This window comes from Mirounga leonina, unplaced genomic scaffold, assembly GCF_011800145.1.
Source record: "Mirounga leonina isolate KUSES-001 unplaced genomic scaffold, KU_Mleo_1.0 Mir_98, whole genome shotgun sequence".
Classification (NCBI taxonomy): domain Eukaryota; kingdom Metazoa; phylum Chordata; class Mammalia; order Carnivora; family Phocidae; genus Mirounga; species Mirounga leonina.
In genome coordinates, this window is record NW_023270921.1 from 6,904,654 (window position 1) to 6,927,673 (window position 23,020).

Consider the following 23,020-nt stretch of genomic DNA (forward strand, 5'->3'; position numbering starts at 1 on the left):
ATGTGTGTGACTGGTGCTCTTGCTCCTCATGCACACGCCAGCCCAGGAAGCTGACTGAGGCCTTCCACCTGTGCAGGTTTCCCCTTAGCTTCATCACCTGCACGGACATATGGCACCCAGGGGGGCTCCCAATAAATGTATTTATCACTGCATTTCCTTAATTCTGAGAAGCAGTTTTTTCACAGGTATAATGTTTCCAAAATTGAGTACATCTTGCAATCCTATGTACATTTAACAGCATTTTCTCAAAAAGCTATTATCACTGAAATTGATAGTATCATAGAATTGAGGAGACAATATGTTGATAATGAACTGATTTTAATGTGTTTCTTTCCCATTAAACTTTTTTCATTTAATGGGTTGGGCTCTAAGTCAGTAGCAATCATTAAGTATGTAGAATTATAAATTCCTTCTGCTGGTCTCATTCACACCAGTATCCCCAGACATGTATTCTGAAATTCCCTCTCTGATACTTCAGCCAGATATGATGTATGAACCGGGGGCAACAGTCATCCACTAACCAACAGACTGCTCCTGTTTCCAAGAACTTAAGTTGCACTGTGATTCAGGAATAATTACAGGGCAATTTCACTCTTTGTCTCATTGTAGAGCAAAAATATTTCTTAGTCTGTCTTCATTCCAGATACTGAAATATTTATTTTTCTTTTCTTTTTTTAAAGATTTTATTTATTTATTTAACACAGAGAAAGAGAGAACAGAAGCAGGGGAAGCGGCAGGCAGAGGGAGAGGGAGAAGCAGGCTCCCCGCTGAGCAGGGAGCCCGATGTGGGACTCTATTCCAGGACCCTGGGATCATGACCTAAGCTGAAGCAGATGCTTAACCAACTGAGCCACCCAGGCGCCCCTGAAATATTTCTTATAAAGAGATCTTTATAGGCAGGGGCTCAGGAAAAAAAAAAAGATTTTTAAAAATTATTTGTATTTTAGGGAGACTATAGTATAATTGCTTTGAAAACTTTCAAAGAGAAGCCTATTACAGAGATTAGTATTAGATCTTTTGTTCACTGATACTATTCTGTTATACTGTTGGAGTGTGACCCATATTTATCTAAATATCTCTATAGTTAAATCAATTTTAAAACATTGTAAAGGCAGTTTTAAAATCAATTCTTATTTTGGGCACCTGGGTGGCTCAGTCGTTAAGCGTCTGCCTTCAGCTCAGGTCATGATCCCAGGGTCCTGGGATCGAGCCCCGCATCGGGCTCCCCGCTCTGTGGGAAGCCTGCTTCTCCCTCTCCCACTCCCCCTGCTTGTGTTCCCTCTCTCGCTGTGTCTCTCTCTGTCAAATAAATAAATAAAATTAAAAAAAAAAATAATAGGGGCGCCTGGGTGGCTCAGTTGTTAAGGATCTGCCTTCGGCTCAGGTCATGATCCCAGGGTCCTGGGATCGAGCCCCACATTGGGCTCCCTGCTCCGCGGGAAGCCGGCTTCTCCCTCTTCCACTCCCCCTGCTTGTGTTCCCTCTCTCACTGTGTCTCTCTCTGTCAAATAAATACATAAAAAATCTTAAAAAAAAAAATTTTAAAAAAATAATAAAAATAAATAAATAAATAAATAAAATCAATTCTTATTTTAATGTAAGCAGTGTATGCACATGGTTGAAAAAGCCACATTCTGAAAGGACAGAAGCTTCTTTCCCATGCTGAGTCCTGTTCCTTTGATGCTGTCCATTACTGGGGGCTATTGTTCAGTGGTGAGCCGGGGAGAATTCTGTGTCTGCACCTCCTGCTTGTACATCTTTACATTGTACCTGCAGTTAACAATTGCCTTGGTTTTTATTTGCCTCTATTTTTAAATGCTTTTTTTTTTTTTCTATTTTGTCCCTAAATGTTCCAGTACTCCTGTCAGGTGTTTATCAGTAAAATTTTTCAAGTGTCCACTCATTCACAAGAATTAAGAGAAGGGAGGGGCGCCTGGGTGGCTCAGTAGTTAAGCGTCTGCCTTCGGCTCGGGTCATGATCCCAGGGTCCTGGGATTGAGCCCCGCATCGGGCTCCCTGCTCAGCGGGAAGCCTGCTTCTCCCTCTTCCACTCCCCCTGCTTGTGTTCCCTCTCTTGCTGTGTCTCTCTCTGTCAAATAAATAAATAAAATCTTTAAAAAAAAAAAAAGAATTAAGAGAAGGGAGAAGGGAAGGAAGGAAGGAAGGAAAGAAGGAAGAAAAGCAGAGAAAAAAAAGAAAAGAGCTCTTTTAAAAATCTTCCACCTTTCCTTCCAGCTTTATCTGTGTGGAGTGTTTATGTAGTTGTATTATAGTGAATATGTAAATTTAAAAAGTTAATGTTCTAGTATTTCATAAGCAGTTTTTCATTTGCTACTTAGTTATCTCAATTTTTACTTTTAAAATAGTGCATAATATTCTGTGGTATGGTTGATGTGCAGTAAACTAACTTGTTTTACTTGTTTGGGAATATTTAGGTTGTTTTTAATTACTATTAAATAACTTTGCTCTAATTTTTTTATATTTTGATTTTTTTTCCTATTCGGATTAAATTTCTGGGGATGGGATTACCTAATGAAAGAAGGTAACTATTTTTATGCAAGCTTCAACATTTGAGTTTTTTATAGTACACTGGGCTATAGTCTTTCCCCAACGCAGGTAGGGTTTTCTCAGCCTGAAGGGAAAAACATACAAAAGCTAAATGTCCCCCAGATCATCTGTCAGATGTCAGACTTTCTCCCTTCACAGGATCTTGGATTTAGGAAGAGATGTGACCTCTCTGATGTTGGAGTTCAAATCTCGAATCTCTGTATAACCTTTACTTTGTTTTATTTTCTCTTTCAGAATATCCCAGACCCCACCCGCCTCCCCTTGGTGGCGCCCTGGAAGACCTACCCTCTGTTCTTCGGCACAGCCATTTTTGCATTTGAAGGCATTGGGATGGTAAGAGTTGCATTGTGATGATCTGTTGTCCTTGGTGTCCTTGAGGTTGCTTGATGGAAGGCTGAGGAAGTGCTATTAGAAATTATCTTCTGAAACTTATTGGCCAGTTAACGGACAGCATTTCAGGGATTCCACTGGAGTTTCCCAGCTCTAGCTTTTGAAAATAAATTGTATGTGATTTAAGAACGTTTACATTCAGACCCCCTGTGTTGCACAGTCATCCCCTTTGTGTGCAGTAAGCAGTAATATGTGACAATTGGGAATCCAGGGTCTAGAGTCAGACTGACTAGGGGTGAGTCCTGGCTCTGCCAAGGAGTAGCTGTGTGACTTTGTAAGGACATAACTTCTCTGAGCCTTCATTGTTTGCTTCTGAAAAGTGAACTTAATCATTAGTATTTGTTAGGATTAAATAAGATATGTGTGAAGTGCTTCACATAGTCCCTGACACATAGTGAGCATTAAATGATTTTTATTTTTATTAATAATACTATTGATTTTATTATTAAATCAATAAACACGCAAATTATCTCTCTGTCCTGGAACATTGATGTGCTGTATTTTTTTGTGTGTAGATAAATAACCTTAGCCTTCATTCCTGGCTTAGCTTCCCCCATCATTGCTGTGATTTCACCCAATTATTCTCCTTAAGGAGAGGAATGTGCCACTCAGTTGTACCTAATTTGATTTTTATTTATATTTTTCATAGTAAAGGTCCAGAATTCTTCTTTGAAGAAAATTATTAGTTCTGCTGGCCAAGAGCTTAGGAAAAGGGAAGACACTTTTCCTTTCATGGAATATCTTTTTATCCTCTTTTGATTTCTCTACCACTTTATATACTTTTAAGAAAACCTAGAAGCTGGAGAGGGTTTTTTTTGTCAAAATACTAAGAAATTGCCCCGGTGGTATTGATGGAATGGGTTAAGGCTCTAACATCACAGCGAGGCTTTCTAAGTGATCAGTGTGTAAGTTGTTGTCCTGAGTTTTAACACCTTTCGCTTTGCTCTTTCTTTGGGCTTCTCAGTGCCCAGGAAGAATGTCTCCCCTTGATTCACAAACACAATGTTTTCCTGCTGCTGGGGTTGAGACCTGAAATGGCCCATATTGCAGCAGTGAGGAAGAGGCCCCACGTATGTGGGACCGGAAAGAAAAGATTGAGTTAAATGTGGAAAGCTGCCCGGAGACCCTGGGTTCTTAAGGAGCATTGTGCTGAATAGATCATTTTTCCCTAACAGCGCAGTGCAGAAGTTGCTCTTTGCATCATTTCATCAGCCAAGGCTTGGAAATGGAGTCATTCTATAATCATCATTATCTGTTACTTTAAGATTTCTCTGTTTTCTATTTTTATAAGGGGGGAAAACACTGCTGTTTTGACTTTTAGTTTGGACTTGAGGGCTACTGGGTGTGACTGGGTGAAGGGCCCCTGTTCGCTGTTTGTTCATTGTGCTCTTGCTCTCTCTGTGTTTGTGCCACTGGCCCAGGCCTGGCAGACACGGAGGAGATGGGCTGCCTGCTCTCTGGCTCTCTAGACTCTCCATAAAAGGTAATGGAAGGAAAGCTTACAAACTGTTTCTAATTGGATGTGGATCAGCTGCAGCTTGAGCCCCCTGAGCTGGGGAGGGGGTGCGGTACTGAGGCCCGGTCGGAAGTGCGGAGCTGTGGCGCCCCTCACGGCACCAGGCCTGTAGCAGGCCCGCGGCGTCTGGCACCGACCCACTCTGCCTCATGGCCGCAAGTGTTTGAGGAAAAGGAGTGTCATGACAAGATCAAAGACGGTTTGTGGGGCAGCTAGACATTGCCCTGCGTTGCTTTTCCTTGCCAGCCATGCCAGATGCAGCTGATAGCAGGTTGTGAAGCCTGTCAGTCACAGCTTCTGTTTTCCCTGTTCCTAGAGGAACCAGTCTTCAAAGGGACCTTTGCTTTGCTTTGGAATGTCCTCTGCTGTGAGGGAAAGGGCAGCGAGGTCAGTGGTTTGGAATAGGAATCTGGAAAGTGGGTTTTGTTTTACATTTTGTGAGCCTGAATCTCTCCATCCTCTAACTTGTGATACCCTCAGCACCCCCGTTTCTCTAAGTCAGAGGTTTAACATGTCACTGCTGGCCCTCTTGGAGGTAAGGAAACAGTTTCTGGGAACTAGAGTGGCAGCTTTCCCTGACCTACATTTTGCATCCTTTGGACGGGTTAGCAGAGCCGTGATCTCAGACGAGGTCTGTTCTCCATTGTGCCGGGTGGGCATGAAGCAGCTGCCACGGGGCTGTGCCAAGAGGCAGAGAGCACCCCCAGCCCATGGGGACCCTGGAGTAGGAGTTCAGAGCGCTGGCCTGGGCAGGAGTCCTGGGGCCATTCCTGCCTGCCCTCGCCCTCAGGACTTTCCCCGCTTCCACATGGGAAGCGGGGTATCTCCTCCAACTCTGAGGAAATAACTTGCCTTTGTTTATCTGTCTGGTAAAGGATAGATGTGCTTTTGGGGAATCCTGGGGATAAAGCAGTTACTTTTTCTGAGAAGATTACAATTTATTTTGGCCATTAATGTTACTTTTTCCCATTTTCTCTTCTCTCTCACTGCTCTCATAGGTTCTGCCCCTTGAAAACAAAATGAAGGATCCCCAGAAATTTCCGATCATCCTGTACGTGGGAATGGCCATCATCACTGCCCTCTACATCAGTCTGGGGTGTCTGGGGTACCTGCAGTTTGGAGCTAATATCCAAGGGAGTATAACCCTCAACCTGCCCAATTGCTGGTATGTGTGGGAGGATAGAAGCCTGGGAACACTGGATGTTGTTGTTTTTTTTTAATTAATGGGTCAGAATGTGGATTCCCCTCCTCCTTATACCTTTAATCAGCTCACTTCACTTTAGCCCACTGCTGCCACCCCCACCCCCAGGCCAGCACCATCCCTCCTTGGCTGTGCACTGAGCCTTTGGACCCCTCCACCTATCTCAGTCTTACTCCTTCTGCAGACCTGTTCTCTGTTACCTGTATGAGCCATCTCAGACTCAAGTCAGTTGTGCATCTCCTTGTTGAGAGTCTTCCCTTTGCTCCTCTGATTGAGGCAAAACCTTTAAGGTGCCTGTTAGTCCCACTCAGGTTCTAGCCCTACCTGCACCTCATTCCTACTTGGCCAGGAAGACTTAGTCTAGGAGTCACTTTTTTTTTTTTTTTTAATTGTATTATGTTATGTTAGTCACCATACAATACATCATTAGTTTTTGAAGTAGTGATCCACGATCCATTGTTTTCGTATAACACCCAGTGCTCCATGCAATACGTGCCCTCCTTAATACCCATCACCGGGCTAACCCATTCCCCCACCCCCCTCCCCTCTAAAACCCTGTTTGTTTCTCAGAGTCCATAGTCTCTCATGGTTCATCTCTCCCTCCGATTTCCCTCCCTTCATTTTTCCCTTCCTTCTCCTAATATCCTCCATGCTATTCCTTATGTTCCACAACTAAGTGAAACCATATGATAATTGGCTTTCTCTGCTTGACTTATTTCACTTAGCATAGGAGTCACTCTTTTTGAGAAACTTTCTCTGCTGTCTTACCCACAACTTCCCGTCTAGGTCTGATGCCCCTTTCTTCTGCTCTTGTGGGATCCCATTTGGACCCTAGCCTAAATCTTATTCCATAGTGCTGTAATTGTCCATTTACCCGAACTGTGATCTCCCTACATGATCAGCTCTGGGAGGGCAGGGCTCCATTGCACCCCAGCACCCGTCATAGTGCCTGGCACATGATCATCACCCAGGGGATGACTTTTGAATTAAAAGGAGGACTAAATGCGGGGACTGAGCATTTTATGAATGAGGAGATGTTCTCAGGAAGCAACTGGTGTGTAGAGGATAGAGGTGGTCTGCCACGTCCAGCTCTGTGGACTTGCGCATGTCACAGCTGCTCACTGCCTCAGCTCCCACTTCTGGGAACCAGGAATAGTCATTTCTTTCTGCCAGGGTTGTCATGAAGACCAAATGCTATGCATGAGAAAGCACTTTGTAATACTGTTCTGGTGCTATCAGAAGGAGGACACTGCCCTGAGCCTTCTACTTGGGAAGAGGAATTCCTATGGAGGTGTACGCCAAATGGATTGGTTATCAGGTGACTGAAATACCATTCCTCCCTAGAAATCTGAGCCTGGAAGGGCCAAGTATCCCATCAGTTCACTTAAACATTCCAAATAGACAGGGAGAGAGGAGGGAGAATTGGCTAGGTTCCCAGGTTCTGCTGTGCCTCTCCCATGGCAGTTACTGGCTTGATGTGCAGGTGGAGGCCTGTCACCATGGACGAGGGCTTGTGGGGAGCACTTCTGTATCTCACTTTGCTTAGCTCTTGGTTACTATATTGCAGGGCAACACTAAGACATACTGAAATGCTAACTAAAAAGGTAGCTGTCGGGGCACCTGGGTGGCTCAGTCGGTTAAACATCTGCCTTTAGCTCAGGTCATGATCTCAGCGTCCCGGGATTGAGCTCCGTGACAGGCTCCCTGCTAAGCAGAGAGTCTGCTTCTCCCTTTCCCTCTGCCCCTCCCTACCACTCATGTGTGCTCGCTCTCTCTCTCTCTCTCTCATATAAATAAATAAATAAATAAATAAATAAATAAATAAATAAAACAGACCTTTAAAAAAGATGAAAAGGTAGCTATCACAGGGTGTGTCTGAAGCAACAGTTCCCTTTTGAAGATTAGAATTTCATTGTGGAGGGCAGCTGAGCAGACACTGAAAAGCTTGTTGAGTGCCCTGGGGATCAAAAGGACCTTTCAGGCCGGCCTGGTTGACCTGCCTGTGCATGTTTTTAGAGCTCTGATCAGTGAGGCATTGTGCAAGGACAGGTGGAGAAAATTGGGAAAAACATTTATTCAGCTTGCCGTTGGTGTTTAACACAGGACACCCTAACTAGCAGGGGTTTGGGGACAAGATCGGTGGGGTGGCCAGCCAAGTGGTAGCCTTGCAATGGGCTAGTGTTTTCAGAAATCTTTCATTCTGATGCCTGCTTTTAAATTTCCAAATGTTCCTGTCCTTTCAAGAGCCAGGTGGTAGCTTGGCATAACTGGAGATAAATGGATCAGCAGGAACAGAAGCAGCCCACATAATCCGAACCTATAGATAAGCACCTGTCTTCTTTCCTCTGATACTCCAAACCCAGCTACTCTAATCTTTCTCCCTCCATTCTGGTACAATTTATTTAGCCATCCCTGCAGGTGACTATCCTGCTTCCAGACTTCCTGGCACTCCAGAAGGCTTTGGTGTTGTACTGAGTTTAATTATAGAACCACCAGATGATTTTTCCAAAGCCTTTTTATTATCTATTCTTGGAGCAAGTAAGACCTTTTGTCAAACTCAGTCTCTCCCAGGGTGTTCTCCTGTTTATAGGGTAAGAACATCTTCTAGGTATTAAGTTCAACCACAGAGAAATTCAATGCACATTATACACAATATAGTTACCACTTTTTTTTATTCTTATGTTAATCCCCATACATTACATCATTAGTTTTAGATGAAGTGTTCCATGATTCATTGTCTGTGCACAACACCCAGTGCTCCATGCAGAATGTGCCCTCCTCAATACCCACCACCAGGCTAACCCATCCTTCCACCCCCCTCCCCTCTAGAACCCTCAGTTTGTTTTTCAGAGTCCATCGTCTCTCATGGTTCATCTACCCCTCCGATTTCCCCCGCTTCATTCTTCCCCTCCTGCTACCTTCTTCTTCTTCTTCTTCTTTTTTTTTTTCTTAACATATATTGCATTATTTGTTTCAGAGGTACAGATCTGAGATTCAACAGTCTTGCACAATTCACAGCGCTATAGTTACCACTTTTTTTTTTTTTTTAAGATTTTATTTATTTATTTGAGAGAGAGAGAATGAGAGACAGAGCACAAGAGGGAAGAGGGCAGAGGGAGAAGCAGACCCCCTGCTGAGCAGGGAGCCCGATGCGGGACTAGATCCCGGGACTCCAGGATCATGACCTGAGCCGAAGGCAGACGCCTAACGACTGAGCCACCCAGGCGCCCCTATAGTTACCACTTTTAAATAGATTTCCAACGAGGTGCGGGAGGCCCGTGTTTCTTGCTGCCTAATGCAATGAGGGTCCTGTTTGAAGTGGAGCTTTGCTAAGGGGCAGGGTGGCCTTCCCTTTTAATGATCGTGTCAGATCCATGAGTACTCATGGATCAGACTTGTTTCTACTCTGCACAGTCCTAGGCATGAGATAAGATAGAGATACCAGATGGTGACCTAATGGTCTCCCTGAGAAGCCGCATGTGAAGCCGCAGTAGGGAGACGGCCACAGTGGAGTGGAAAGATGGGTTTTGCTCCTGCTTCTTGGCTGTGTGGTCGCCATCTGATTCTAGGGAGCACTGAATTGGAGGAGAGGCTATAAAAAGGCCTGTTATATTTTAATTGTTTTAATTTTTGAAAGGATATAGGTCCCTGGTAAAGATTGCAGATGTTCAAAGTCTATACAGTATATGTTTATTTCCATTTGCCTCCCCCAAGTCCCCAGTGTTACAGTTGCCCATTTCAGAGGCAATATCTTGTATTTCCTTTTGGAGATGTTTAGAATATGTAAGAATATCATATGTATGTGTGTGTGAGGGGGAGTGTTTTCCCCTTTTTTCTTTTTTTTGGACAATTTATAGCACACTGTAGACACTGTTTCTTCACGCGGTTTTCACTTAATAATATCACAAAACTAGTTCCATTTCAACACCTATAGTTCTGCCTCATACTTTTTCTTTTTTTCATTTTAAACAAGAAGTTTATTTAAACAACAAGACGCTTGACTTGAAGGGAAAACTATCTAGGATTCATTTCTTTTATTAGAGTAATTTATCCCTACTTAAAGACAGATTGCCCTACATGTAACAGCTACGTACAAAAAAGTTATAAAATTGTCCTTGGTTTTACAATGATAAATGAAAAACATTAAAATTTTGCAATTGAACAAGGTATGCAAGGATTTTTATGTTGTTCTTTTTTTGTTAAACAGTGAGAGCAAAATAACTTACTGGAATATAAAGATAAGAGCTGACTGAGCATGCCACTAATGGAGAGAGGGGCTATTTTCACAGAAGCAGTATTTTCCCCCCATCCCACTCCATTTGATGTCGATCAAAACATACCATTGGCCATTTAGTTTAAAAAAAAATGCAATATGCTTGTGCACATACAGTTACTTTATGTACAATAAAGGAATGGGGAAGGGGAAAATGAAAGAATAGAGAAAACTATACTGTAGTAGTCAGGATACGGTGAAACCAAATTGCAGCTTTCTAATTGAGAATGTCTTCGTGGTCTGGAGGAACAGAGTCCTGGAGTAAAGTAGCAGGTTCCCTTTTTAGTAGACACCTCCTGTCTGCTGCTGGAACACATCAATTGTATCTTCATCCTCCATTTCCAGCTGTACAGGTGTGTCTGTTTCATTGATTGGCTGCCCATCAAATCGGAATCTGATCTGCCTCATTGACAAACCCTGTCGTTCACAATAGGCTTTCATTAATTTACTAAGTGGCGTGTGCCTCTTAATCTTAAACTGCACCACAGAACCATCCTGCCCCACCACCTTCAAATTAATATGATCGTTGTTCTCAGTCTTGACTCCTTCCTTGGGCTTTTCGTCGGCCATGGCGAGCGCCGGAGTCTCCTCAGCTGCCGCTTCACAAAAGAGGTACCAGGTCCGCACCGAACGAGCACGCAAGCGGCACCAGGAGCGGCAGAAGAAGGAGGTGGCAGCGGTGGAGGAGGGAGAGGGCGCGCCCTGCCTCATACTTTTTAACAGCTATATGGCACACCATGATTTATTTAACTAGTTGCCCACTGGTTAACATTTAAACTGTTTTCAGTCTTTCATACTTAAATAATGCTGCAGTGACATATGTTGAATGTCAATTTTTTGTGCACATGTGCAAATATATCCGCAGGATAAATCCCTAGACATGAAATTGCTGGGTCCAAAGGACCACGTGCATTTGTGACTTGGATAGATATGGCCACTTCACCATGAGACCATTTTGCCCCCTCGCTGCTAGGGCACATGGAAGCAGAGCAGGCTTTTGAATGTGTCTCGGCTCTCTCCCCAGGCTGTACCAGTCGGTCAAGCTGCTGTACTCCATCGGCATCTTCTTCACCTATGCCCTCCAGTTCTATGTCCCGGCTGAGATCATCATCCCCTTCTTTGTGTCCCGCGTGCCCGAGCACTGGGAGCTGGTCGTAGACCTGTCTGTGCGCACCGTGCTGGTCTGCGTGACATGTGAGTAGAAGACAAGATACTTGCTTTGTTTGCTTTCCCAAAGGGCACCCAGTCCCCAGGCCTTTCTTGAGCGAGAGACTGTTGGGAGTGGAACAGTTGTAGTGTGTGAGCAGGAAACTTGACCTGTTGTCTCAGGTGCAGATTTGAGGCCTGGCTAGGTGGTGAAGTGAATTGATTATATACGTGCTCTAAAGGACGTGGGAATGAGAACAGTGGTTTATTTGTAGATACGGCATAAAATACTATGGTGATGGTCATAATTCAGAGCAAAGATATAAAATTACGATCCCATGTCCTTGCGATAGAGTAAGGTAAAAGTCTATAGAGAGCGATTTAACTCATCCATATGAGTGTAGGTTACTTTGATAGCAGGTGCATGTTTATTGGTGTTTTCAAATAATCATTTCCCAGTGTGACAATCTATTCCTTTAGATTTCATTTTTGAGCCTACATGATACTATACTAGACATATACTAAATGTGTTTCTTAGAAAATCTGTATGGATTAACCTAGGTGTTTGATTTTTTACTTTGTGTTTTATTCTTCCTCCCTGACCACACACCCAGGAGTGTGAGATAAGACATAAGATGTTACTTTATTTGCTGTTGGTTGAAACCAGTATACATTTTAAAATAAAAATAAATTTTTCTTTTTTTCTTTTTCTTTTTGGTAGCTTCTGTGAGTTGATAGAATAGAGAACCCCTGAATAAATTGATCTATAATATCCAATTTAAATTTGCAACTGCTTTCCAGATTAAAGTGCTGGAATCTAGATTTCACTTTTTGGCTATGTTTGGCTTTTTATTTTATTTTTAAAAATTGTATTGTTTTGGGAAAAGAAATGTCTTGGTTTATTATATTGAGACTTCTCTGGGAACTTCTTAAATTATCCAGTCCAAGCCTCTATCTTTGGAATAAAGATAGGTCTCTGTGGTTTTTAAATTGAAGCAGAATGGAGCATTTTAGGGATAAATGATGTGAAAGTTGTCTAGCATTTGATCATAGTCTGGAAAATCAGAAATGACTTTATGGGTTGACTGATAGCAAGAGGAGGGCAGTAGAGGTTAGACATGGGGAATAAACTAGTGCCTATCCCAGAATAAACCTCTTCAAGGGAACAGATGAGTGCCCATCCAAGAATGGACTTCTTCCAGGGAATGGACTAATACCTATCCCAGATGGGCCTCCTCAAGGAAACACACTAGTGCCTGTCCCAGATGGACCTCCTCAAGGGAATAGCTTAGTGCTTATCCTAGAATGGACTTCTTCAAGGGACAGCCTAGTGCCTATTCCAGAAACAACCTCCTCAGGGAATAAACTAGTGCCTATCCTAAAAAGGCCTTCGTTAGTGCCTATTCCAGAATGGACCTTCTTGAGGGAACAGCTTAGTGCCCATCCCAGAATGAACCTCCTTAAGGGAACAAACGAGTGCCTGTCATAGAAGGACCTGCTCAGGGGAAGCAATAGTGCCTATCTCAGAATGGACTTCCTCAAGGGAACAGACTAGTACCTCACCCTAGAATGGTCCTTCTCCCAGAATGGACTTCCTCAAGGGAACAGACTAGTACCTCACCCTAGAATGGTCCTTCTCCAGAAAATAGCTTAGTGCCTATTCCAGAATGGACCTCCTCAGGGAATAGCCTAGTGCCTATCTCAGAATGGACCTCTTCAAGAGGACAGACTGGTGGCTATACCAGGTAGGACCTCCTCAAGGGAACTAAATAGTGCCTATCCCAGAATGCATCTCCTCAAGGAACAGACTCGTGCCTATCCCAAAATGAACTTCCTCAAGGAAATGGACTAATGCCTGTCCTGGAACAGATTTCTTCAAGGCACCTGCAGTTCTCTTTCTCATTGTACTTCAAGGATGTGGGTGAAGCGTAGTGTCCTGGATCTTTGTATGGAAGGAACTCCCTAGAGCAAAGGAACTTAATGCCTTCCCAGGACCTTCTGATTTAATGTTGGGCAGCATTCTATCTAAGGATTTATTACAGGATGGGGCTGGGTAGGAGCCAGGCAGAGGGTGGACTGCTTGGTTTTGCCAACTCCAGCAAGTTGATGGCAATCAAGAATCTCACTTGTCCTTGTATGTAGCCTCTGTTTTGCATACCTTCTGGCCCTGTCTAGTCCAATCCATAGGAAAAGACCACTCAGCAGCTAATCCTGTGCCCGGAGCTACCCATAGGCCACTATTGCCCCAGAGCAACTGAGAAGGAAAGAATGTGATGTATCTTGCTTTTCCAGTAATTTGCCTTAATATATGCTAAGGTACTCTTGATTTTGCTTCTGTCTTCTGCCTGCAACTCCCGATGCTTTGACTCAGATATATATGTTTCTCTGTGGATGGATTTCCAAGTGTTGAAGAGACATTTCATGTGTACAGTGTTTATGATGACAACTTTCAGTGTTCCCATTCTGGAATCCAAAGGGCGCTGGAAGAAAGGGTGGGGGTAGTTCATTCAGATAATTGGCTTTTTTCAAAGTGATTCCTCTAGAAAAGGTAAGTCTGTCTAGGTAAAATGTGCTCTAACTGCCTAGACACCAACTTACTCCTGCTTAAAGAGCTGGGGCAGTGATGCTGGGCCTGATTCCTCTCCTGGCCCCATTTTCTTCTCAAGCCTGGCTTAGCCTCCAGTAGCATATGTCTTACTTCCTGCCAGGTTTCTTTCCCCTGAGCCCCACAGGAGCCAGCAGTCTCTGATTCACAGACCTCATGCTATCCTTAGGTGTCTCTTGGTTTTTGCTTCACTTTTCCTGACTCTGTCTGGGGGTTTCATCTCCCTTGAAGAGTGTGACGCTCAGAGGATACAAGCTGGTTTTGATCTTCAAGCTTACTCAGTTATTTTCCCCTTCTGTGATCTGTTGTGACTTAGCATTGCACAGTCAGCCTATTAAATGATGTGGCCTCTTCATCTCTGAGCACTCGGGTTTCTCTTACCTTCCCTGGAGACTTTGAAGTGATTGTGGGATTGAGGAGAGGCATTTTACTGTAGCACCAACTTAAATGTATTTATGTGAGTTTATTTTGTTTTTGTTTTTTTCTGTACTTTCAGATCTTTTTTGCATAAGGTTAATTGGTATATGATTTTAGAACTTTGCTAGAACTGATTATTTTCAGTTATACCCATAATTTTAATAGCAGTTTGGTTTTTTTGCTATTTATGGTGTTTTCTTGTCCTTTTTCCCAACATTTCCTCCTCTTCCTCACCCTCCACCCCCCAAGGGGAACAGGGGAATTTGGTCCAGACTAATTTTTTTTTTTTTCCATTTGTAATTACCTTTCTTACCACTCTCTTTAAGGGAACAAACCCAAAGACTGCTGTGTCTACTTTTTGGTGCTTAATTCAGACTGTTGGAGAGGAGGGGAAAGGGGAATATGCGTGTCAGGGAATGGTGCTCATTTTGTTGTGATTGCATATGGAATGGTATTTATTTCCGGCCCATATGTTTGAATTGCACTTAGCAGGTCACCTGTGTGCAGAGTTTGTGTAGGAGAAGCTGGAAGAGGCTGACTCCATAGGGAGTTCAGAGGTATAGGAAGAGTCGTTTCTTCGGGTTCCATGAGGCATTAACCTGTCCTTCAGGGGTTTGTGTTAATTCTCTGTGGCATTTGCCACATGAAACATCTTAACTTCAGTGAAGTATGAACATTTCAAAAACCTATTGTTGAAGATGCAATAACATAAAACAATATCAATTAAAAGGCCTGTTTGGACTGGAATGCATAGTTGTAGAACATTCCAAACAGCCAGACCCAATCGAGTATGAAGCTCCCAGGTCCAAACAGAGTGGCTTCTCGGCACCTTTTGGCCTCTCACACTTCTCCATCCTGCAGCTGCAGAGACAGAGGGCAGCAGTGTTAATGAGCTGTGCACCATGGGCCCCTGTGAACCCTCCTGAGAGAGGCCTCAGGTTCCTCAGCTGTAAGACGTGCAGGGTATCTGATTGCTAAGGCTTCTCTCAAGTCTAAACTGTGATTCTACACAACTGCTTCAAGCCTGATTTTAAATTTCTACCAAAATATTGCTAAAAAAAAAAAAAAGCTAATGTAAAAACATTTCAAGAATGTCTAGATCTGGGGTTACTAAAGAAGAAATTCTGAATATCCCACTGACTTAACAAAATGATTTTTTTTTTTTTTTTGCGTTTTATCTTCTGTGTTACTCCTCATGGCTGCACGTTGCATAATATACACAGAACTTTGTCTTTTGCTTTTTATTTGATATTATATCATGAATATGCGTATCCTTCATAAATATTTTCACGGCCACATAATATTCCATTATATTGGCATATTGTATTTACTAAGCTACTCCTTTACTGTTGGACATGTAGGTTGTTTTCCTTGCTTTTGTACTTCTTAATTTATACTCCCACTAAGTGAGATTATATATTGTGTTCAAGACTGTTGTTAATTTTCAAGGTAGATTTCTAGACATTTTAGAGTAACACAGGTAGGCTTCACCAGCATCAATCACAGTGAAACAGCAGAAAGAGCTTCTGGACACAGGGCTGTAGGTGTCCAACATATTTCTCTAAGTGTGTGTTTGTTCTCTTAAGTGCTTTCTCTTCTCTAGTGCATAAGTCAGCTTTTCTGTTGCTGATCTAAAACCACAGGCTCCAGAATCCCAATCAGTTCCTTCTCTAAACATGGTCATTTGCCTTGTGTTGCTTCAGCAGTTAAAAGATCATATTTTAGGGCGCCTGGGTGGCTCAGATGGTTAAGCGTCTGCCTTCGGCTCAGGTCATGATCCCAGGGTCCTGGGATCGAGTCCCACATCGGGCTCCCTGCTCTTTGGGAGCCTGTTTCTCCCTCTGCTTCTCTCTCTCTCTCTCTCTCTGTCTCTCGTGAATAAATAAATAAAATCTTTAAAAAAAAAAAAAAAAGATCATATTTTAAGTGTCTCTTAACCCAAAGGGAAGATGTTTTGTAACACCAGTGGGGCCCTCTTGACTAATCACATGGGCTAGCTGAGTTGTCCTCAGTCCTCCATTGCTGTACATGCCACGGCCAGGCTGCTGCAGATGGCGGTGACTTGCCAGTTAGGAGTGTGCTGTCTTCCTCTCTGTATGGGGTGTTCTTGTGAGGGAGCGGGGAGGGAGTAGGGGCAGGATATTCCTGGTTGGCTGCTTCCTGAGGTCTCTACCTTCTTTCTCTTTCTAGAGGGCTTTAACTCAGAGTAAAGACATTTAATGCTACAAGAGGTTTTGGTTGCTCCCATATCTTTCTTAAGTACCTGATTCTCTCTCTGGAATTAGCTAAAACTAGTTGGCCACATTTTGCATGGGGGCAAAACAGGTACCCCTGCTGTTGGAGCCCTTGGGGCTATTTGTGCTAATTTGGTTGGGTCCTCTTGTCTTCCTCTTTCCCCAGCATATTAGTGGGAGGCTCACAATTCTTGCCTTCTCCCCACCCCTCCCCCATTATCTTTCTCCAGTGTCAGGCTTTATTTGGGGTTCAGTTGTGGTGTCTGGTCCAGCTACGACAGGAAGAGGGCCTTTGCAGCCCTGTGATCCTGGCTTTAAGAGAAAAGTTTAGCCACTTTTAAAAGATATTTTTGTTAAGCAAGCTTATCTTGTATGTCCTTTATAGTAAAAACAAGGACAAGTTTTTAGATTGCTTTTAAAATGTCATGATGAAGTGGAACATCTCTGTCTAATCTGAGAAAAGATTCTGATCATATAAGCTTCTGTTGCTGTTTCCACTTAATTCTTATCATAGAGTTGAACACATCTGACCTCACTTAAGTCGTATCATGAAGTACCATATGTCCTCCAGGTTAATGGGAGGGAGAGAGGGGGGATGGCAGACTCAGAGCCGGGAGGGCCTGGGCAGGTCATCTGACTTCTCTCCTCCTCGGGCTCATTGTCTCTGATAAAGGTCTCCCTTCTCTTGAGTGGGCTGTAGCATTCATGGAGACTAGGGGCTGGTACCAGAAGACTAATTCACACTCCCTTTAATGACACAAAACCAGGCAGGCTGGAGGCTATGTTTTTGGCACAACCATGTGTCCTCGGAGAGGAATCCCATTGCTCTGCTGTGCCACCGTTGAGCAGTACATGGTGCTTCCCAGTTGACAGTGAGCTGAGGGACATACCCCAGAACACATTCCTAAGTGACTAAACCTACATTGTGTGGTTCCTTAACATTTCAGAGCTGGGTGAGACTTCAGTGACCACCCAGTGTTAGTTAGTACAGTCACCTGACCTCATGGGTGACTGAGCTGAGGCTCCGAATGGTGAGCTCATTTGTGCTAGGACTGGTGGTTGCATTAGCTCACATTTATGAAGCATTCATTGTGCACTTAGTGCTGTAAGTTCTTTATGTGAATGATCTCATGTGACCATCCCTATTCAGCAGTAGGTTAAATAGCTGGCTGGTTAGTGGTGGAGCTGAGATTAGAGCCCAGGTTCTGAGTCCAGAGCCCACACTCTTAGCCACCTTCCTGTACCAGCTTCTCCTAGGGCTCAGTTCTGATTGCTGCCTCGGTGCCATTGCCACCTCACTACTCCCTTGAATTGGAACCATGGGAGCCATCACTATGATGTTGACAGTAGGCGGATGCAGACCCAGGCCCCAGAGAGGGCAGGTGTCCTTTTCCGGGTCACACAGCAGATCAACTCTTGTTGAGCATTCGGTTGCCCATGATGAGAAAGCCATCATTTTGTCATCAGCTTTCTATATTTTTAACTTTCCTCCAAATTCAATCCTGAAGATCTGAGGGAGGTCACCAACTCTATTTAGAAAGAGCTAACGGCTGAAGCAGACTATTTTTAACTTGGAGGGCAAGTTAAAAGCCTATACTTTCTGTGGACTTTCTGAAGGCTTCAGAACACTGAAGGTGTTAATGGATACTTGCCATTATGGTTGGACACTAGAATAAGGAAAGAGGAAGGCATTGCCCCCGGGGCTGTAAAACCGTGGCAGAGGCAGATCTGAGACTCAGTATCCTTGTATATAGTATATATACTAGTACTTGTATATAGTATATATACTAGTATATACATTGCTGCCCATGAAAAGTGGGCAGCACTTTTCCCTTTTGTCATCAGGCTTCAAAACCCTTGCCCTACTTCCTTTGCAGAGCAGAGAGAAGTCAGGGCTGGTTGTATACCGGTTCTCTGCTAAACAATTGCGGTGTATCCCTGTGAGTGTTAACCCACCATCTGACTCCTCCCATTCTTCACAGACAGGCTCTTCCTGCTGATCAGCCAGCTCCCCTCTTCTCCCTCCTGCGGGTATCATTTTGCATTTTTTTTTAAAGATTTTATTTATTTATTTGACAGAGAGAAACACAGCGAGAGAGGGAACACAAGCAGGGGGAGTGGGAGAGGGAGAAGCAGGCTCCCCGCTGAGCAGAGAGCCCGATGTGGGACTCGATCCCAGGACCCTGGGATCATGACCTGAGCCGAAGGCAGATGCTTAACTACTGAGCCACCCAGGCGCCCCTGCATTTTTTCTTAATCGTCAGCTCTGTGATGTGACTATACCAGGGGCTTGAGGCCCTGGATTCTAGTCTCAGGTCTGTCACTTTCTATCATTTAACCTCTCTGGGGATGATAATAATGTTGTAAAGTTATATATCCGTGGACCTGAGGCAGATTCAGCCAGTGAGGGGCTGCCTCACAGTGCTGTCTACCAGACACTGAAGGTCTGCCGTGATGGAGGTGCTCTGGGTCTGTGCTGTCCAGGATGGTAGCCGTTAAGCATAGGTAGCTGTTAAATCCTTGAAAGGTGGCCAGTGTGAATGAGGAACTGAATTCATTTTAGTTGACATAGCTTCAGAATAAATGTGAGACAGGCGATGAATCTGTCCCTCCCCTGGTAAGTCTTGGACCCACCTGCCTCTCCTCTTACTGCAGGGAGTGCTATTCCAGTTTAAAAGCAAGTGCTTCTCATAAAACCTGGCTTCGACTAACATAACATAATAAAATAAAATTTAAAAAAATTTTTTATTTTTAAAGTTAAAAACAACAACAACAACAACAAAACCTGGCTTCTAAATGCAACCCAGTCCTTTTATCTGTAGCTCAGCCAAAGAAGCAGTGATCAATGCAGGCAGTCCATCAGAGGAGTAAAATTGACCTGAGGGAAGATTGGCACCCTTGGACTGAGGTGTTCTGGCAATCTCACCACTGTGGTGCCTTCCTCAGAATGACTTGGCTACATTGCTTTATGAAATGGAGTTGGAACAGAAGCTCCCATGTAAGACGTAACTGATGGGAATCAGTGAGGTCAGGGATATATATGCTCTGGATCCCAGTCTCAATGCTGAGGACCTCCAGTTGGAGCCTGGGGGAAGATAATTCGTCAAAATACATTTGATTACTAATGAGTTAATGATGCACTTTTCATGGGCAGCAATGTATATACTAGCAATGATGATAGGAACTGTCTTAGGAGCCTATTGTATGCCAGGCCTTGTGGTAAGTGCCTGTGTCAGCTCATTTCATCATCATGATCTCTCTGTGACTCAGGAGTCATTTGTATCCTCATTTTGCCAACAAGAAAACCAGGGAATAAAAGGGCGCTGTAACTTCCCCCAGTGTCACTCAGCCAGAGCCAGGATTCAGAGACAAGAGCCTAATTCCAGAGCCCATAATCCTCCGTCAACTTGTGAAACATTGGCTTTCATTCCGCAACCCCAGTGGAAGGCTGAGTCCGATGGGCACGGTGGGACCAGTGGGCACTGGAGTAAGTGCGGTCAGTGGAGCCTCCTCCCCGTAGTTGGACGGCGGGGCACTTGGGGCCGGGGTGTGGAAGCCCACGGATTTCCTAATGCAGCCCGCCATTCTGTGTCACTTCCACGTCGCTCTCATATGCCCGGGCCTACATTTCAGGTGTGGGAGCCGCTTGATTGTCCTGGCATAGGCATGTAGTCATTGTGTGGGGCCTGGCTCCTCAGGTCAGCCTGCACCCTGAATTGCTTCTACTTGCCCTGTAGGAAAATGCTCCGTGAAATGGGGTTTATCCGTGGTATCGTTCCAGGACGGCTTTTTCCCCCTGTTTTGTTCCTTGTCAGTTAAGTAGAGATGTTTGTGACGGAGGTACCCTCAGTGGTACAAAAATGACCAGTCGCTCAGAAATAGTCCACCTCCTTTTCTGCTCCAGCCTCTCTCCCCTGGTAGGGACCAGACTGCCCTGGAATGTAATTTTGTTCGTTTGCTTCAGAAAGATGGAAGTCATGTCCTGTAGCAGAAAAAGCTGAAAGCCAGGAGATCTGGGTTCCAGTCCCAGTTCTGCCGACCTTGCAGTGAGACCAGGTTGTTCCACACCTGTGGGCATTTGTTTTCTCATCTGTGGAATGAGAGATTGGACTGGATAATGTCTGAGTTCCTGCAGAGCTCTCCATTTGAGATGAAGGACACTTTAGCTAAATTTGTTCAACAGTGAGGAGGTCTCTTCCAGCTCTGGGCAGTCTTGAACAGACATGTCCTCTCTCCTGCAGGCATCTTGGCCATCCTCATTCCCCGCCTGGACCTGGTCATCTCCTTGGTGGGGTCCGTGAGCAGCAGTGCCCTGGCCCTCATCATTCCGCCCCTCCTGGAGATCACCACCTACTACTCGGAGGGCATGAGCCCCCTCACCATCGCCAAGGACGCCCTGATCAGCATCCTGGGCTTCGTGGGCTTTGTGGTGGGGACGTATGAGGCCCTCTACGAACTGATCCAGCCAAGCAGTGCTCCCATCTTCATCAACTCCACCGGTGCCTTTGTATAGCGATCTGGGTGCATTCCCTACAGCTGCCCACCCCACCCCTGTGTGTTCCCCAGCACCTGGCCCCAGAGCCTCTGGTAGGGTTCAGGCTCTGGGGAGAGGCAAGGTTGCTGTCAGGGAACCCCTCTACCTGATACCTCGGTACCCTGGACCAGGTGGGGCTGAGGGCAGGGGAAAGAGTGGGTAGCAGATATGCAGAGGTCCCTCTTAGTGGCCGTGCCATCCCTGTTCATTTGTACTTAATTTAACCTAGAACTTTTAAACTTTTTTCCCTCATCATGTCTCCCTTACCTGCCCCCCTCCTTTCTGTCCCAAATTATTCCTGTTGCACAGCTCACTTTATTTAAAAATCTTAGCATCCCCCACCTCATGTTTTCTCCTTTCCAGGCCCAGGCCTGGATTAAATGAGTGGGAACCCCCTCTCCTTATAAGGCTGGACCTATCTCTTTCTCAGACCTCTCCCAAATATTTTACCTCAGTATCCTCCTACCTATTCAAGTCTCCAGGAGATGTCTGGACCTACCTACTAGTTTAAAACCAGCCCCCAAAGCTGGAGCTTTTAATCTTTACTCTCTCTGGCTTGTGACCCTCGGCAACACCTTCTCTGAATTCCTCGCATGGGTCACAATGTTGTATTCTTAGTTGCTTTAGCTTCTGAAAGGTATCAAGTGCTGCCTAAATTGAAAATATTTATATTTTATTTAAAATCAGCTTTTGTTTTTAGACTCTGTCTCTAGATCTGGGGTTATTGTGAGTTGTTCCTTCCTCAGTAAACTTTTACTAGGCTTCTCCTGCTGAAAAGAAACTTGCTCCAGGAAATGTGTGCTTAGGTCCTCAGCATTCTTGGCTGAGTACCCCAAAGGTTTTAATCAGGATCACCTAAATGTGTACCTCTGTGGGGAGGTGTATACTTTACCTCCCACTGACCAGCCTGATTTCATATTGAGAAGATATGAAGGACTCAGGATATGTTTGCCAGTGCACGAGGCCGAGGAAAGGATGGCCGAGTGGGATGTGCTTCTGTCCATGGGGGGCTTATAAAATGGGCCACTTTGTGCATTCAGGCCTGTTTTTCAGCCTCAGCCCCTGACAGGCACAGGGCACGGTAGCATTCGGTTGCCAGCATGTCGGGAAGACACCCACACTTTGCCGTGGGTGAGAAGATGAGGCCAGTGTGCACAGAGAGTGTGAAATTAAGTTCATAGAACTAAGAAGCAGCTGGTCTGACACTATGTGTGGTGCTTGGTTGTTTACAGTCAACGAGGCCAGGGCAGCAGCAGTGCCTTGCCCCAAGCTGCCTCCACAACCTAGACTTCTAAAGGGAACCACTTGGTAGGGACTTCAGTCCCCTGTGTTCTAAACACTAATTGTGACCCCATCCCTCCCCTGCATGCCTCCCTGAGTGTCAGAAATAGCCTCAGGGGTGGCTCACCTCAAGGTCAGCCTTCAGATTTGGGAACAAACTGCAGAGAAAGCAGAGAAAGGTGCATTGCCTTCGTTTTGGCTGCCTCTTCTCCCCTCTTGGTGTGAGAACTATTTCAGGAGGGCATTCATTAGCTCTCCATCCCCTGAGCTCTGTGTGTGTGTGTGTGTGTGTGTATGTGTGTTCATGCACATGGAATAGGGGCGTGCTGTCCTCCACTCCTGTCCCCAAGCTCTTACTTCCTTAGAGATGCAGTTCACCCTGCAAGTTAGAGAGTAGCACAAATTCATCAGGGGTCTTGTTCTTCTGTGTTTCACCAAAGCTCATAACCTCCCACACACACACATCCTAGCCCTAGCTTTTTCTTTCTCTTCTTTTCCAAAACTACGTTCTCATTGCAGTGACTCCCAACCTACTCATAATTTATTAAGTTAGAGAGATGTGATCAGTTGTGATTTGGTCTCCCTTAGGAGCATGATACTTTTCACCCACCCTTTCTGTGGTCACCAGCAGGTGCTTATATGACCGAGGCTCTAACTGGAGGTGGCAGTGGCCCTTCCCTGTGAAGCCTCTGGCCTAGAAGTTACCAAAGTGGGTTCAAGGATTGTCCTCTTCTCTGTGCAAGCCCCAGGCTCCAGCTGTCTTTCCACCGCAGTCCTGAGAGTTGTTCGCAGTGAGAAGGCATGGGCCAGTAGAAGGATCAGATGTGTGTCCTGCCCACAGCTTCTGTGATTTGG

At 44.8% G+C, this 23,020-nt stretch overlaps 2 protein-coding genes across 5 annotated transcripts in view; one reads left to right on the forward strand and one right to left on the reverse strand.

The window, feature by feature from the left end:
• LOC118006659 (proton-coupled amino acid transporter 1) overlaps positions 1–23,020 on the forward strand; it is a 62,231-nt gene that overhangs the window by 20,753 nt on the left and 18,458 nt on the right. For 3 of the 4 annotated variants that reach the window (XM_034999380.1, XM_034999382.1, XM_034999383.1), the window contains exons 8-10: positions 2,803–2,901; positions 5,473–5,639; positions 10,973–11,142. In XM_034999380.1, coding sequence (XP_034855271.1) covers positions 2,803–2,901; positions 5,473–5,639; positions 10,973–11,142 — 436 coding nt within the window. Of the gene's footprint in view, positions 1–2,802; positions 2,902–5,472; positions 5,640–10,972; positions 11,143–20,591; positions 23,007–23,020 lie in introns of those variants that run through there. The other variant, XM_034999379.1, reaches the window with a different exon arrangement.
• Positions 10,211–10,674, reverse strand: LOC118006661 (small ubiquitin-related modifier 2-like). Its single transcript, XM_034999385.1, has one exon. The coding sequence runs from the start codon at positions 10,657–10,659 to the stop codon at positions 10,231–10,233; it is 429 nt and encodes a 142-aa protein (XP_034855276.1). The 5' UTR covers positions 10,660–10,674; the 3' UTR covers positions 10,211–10,230.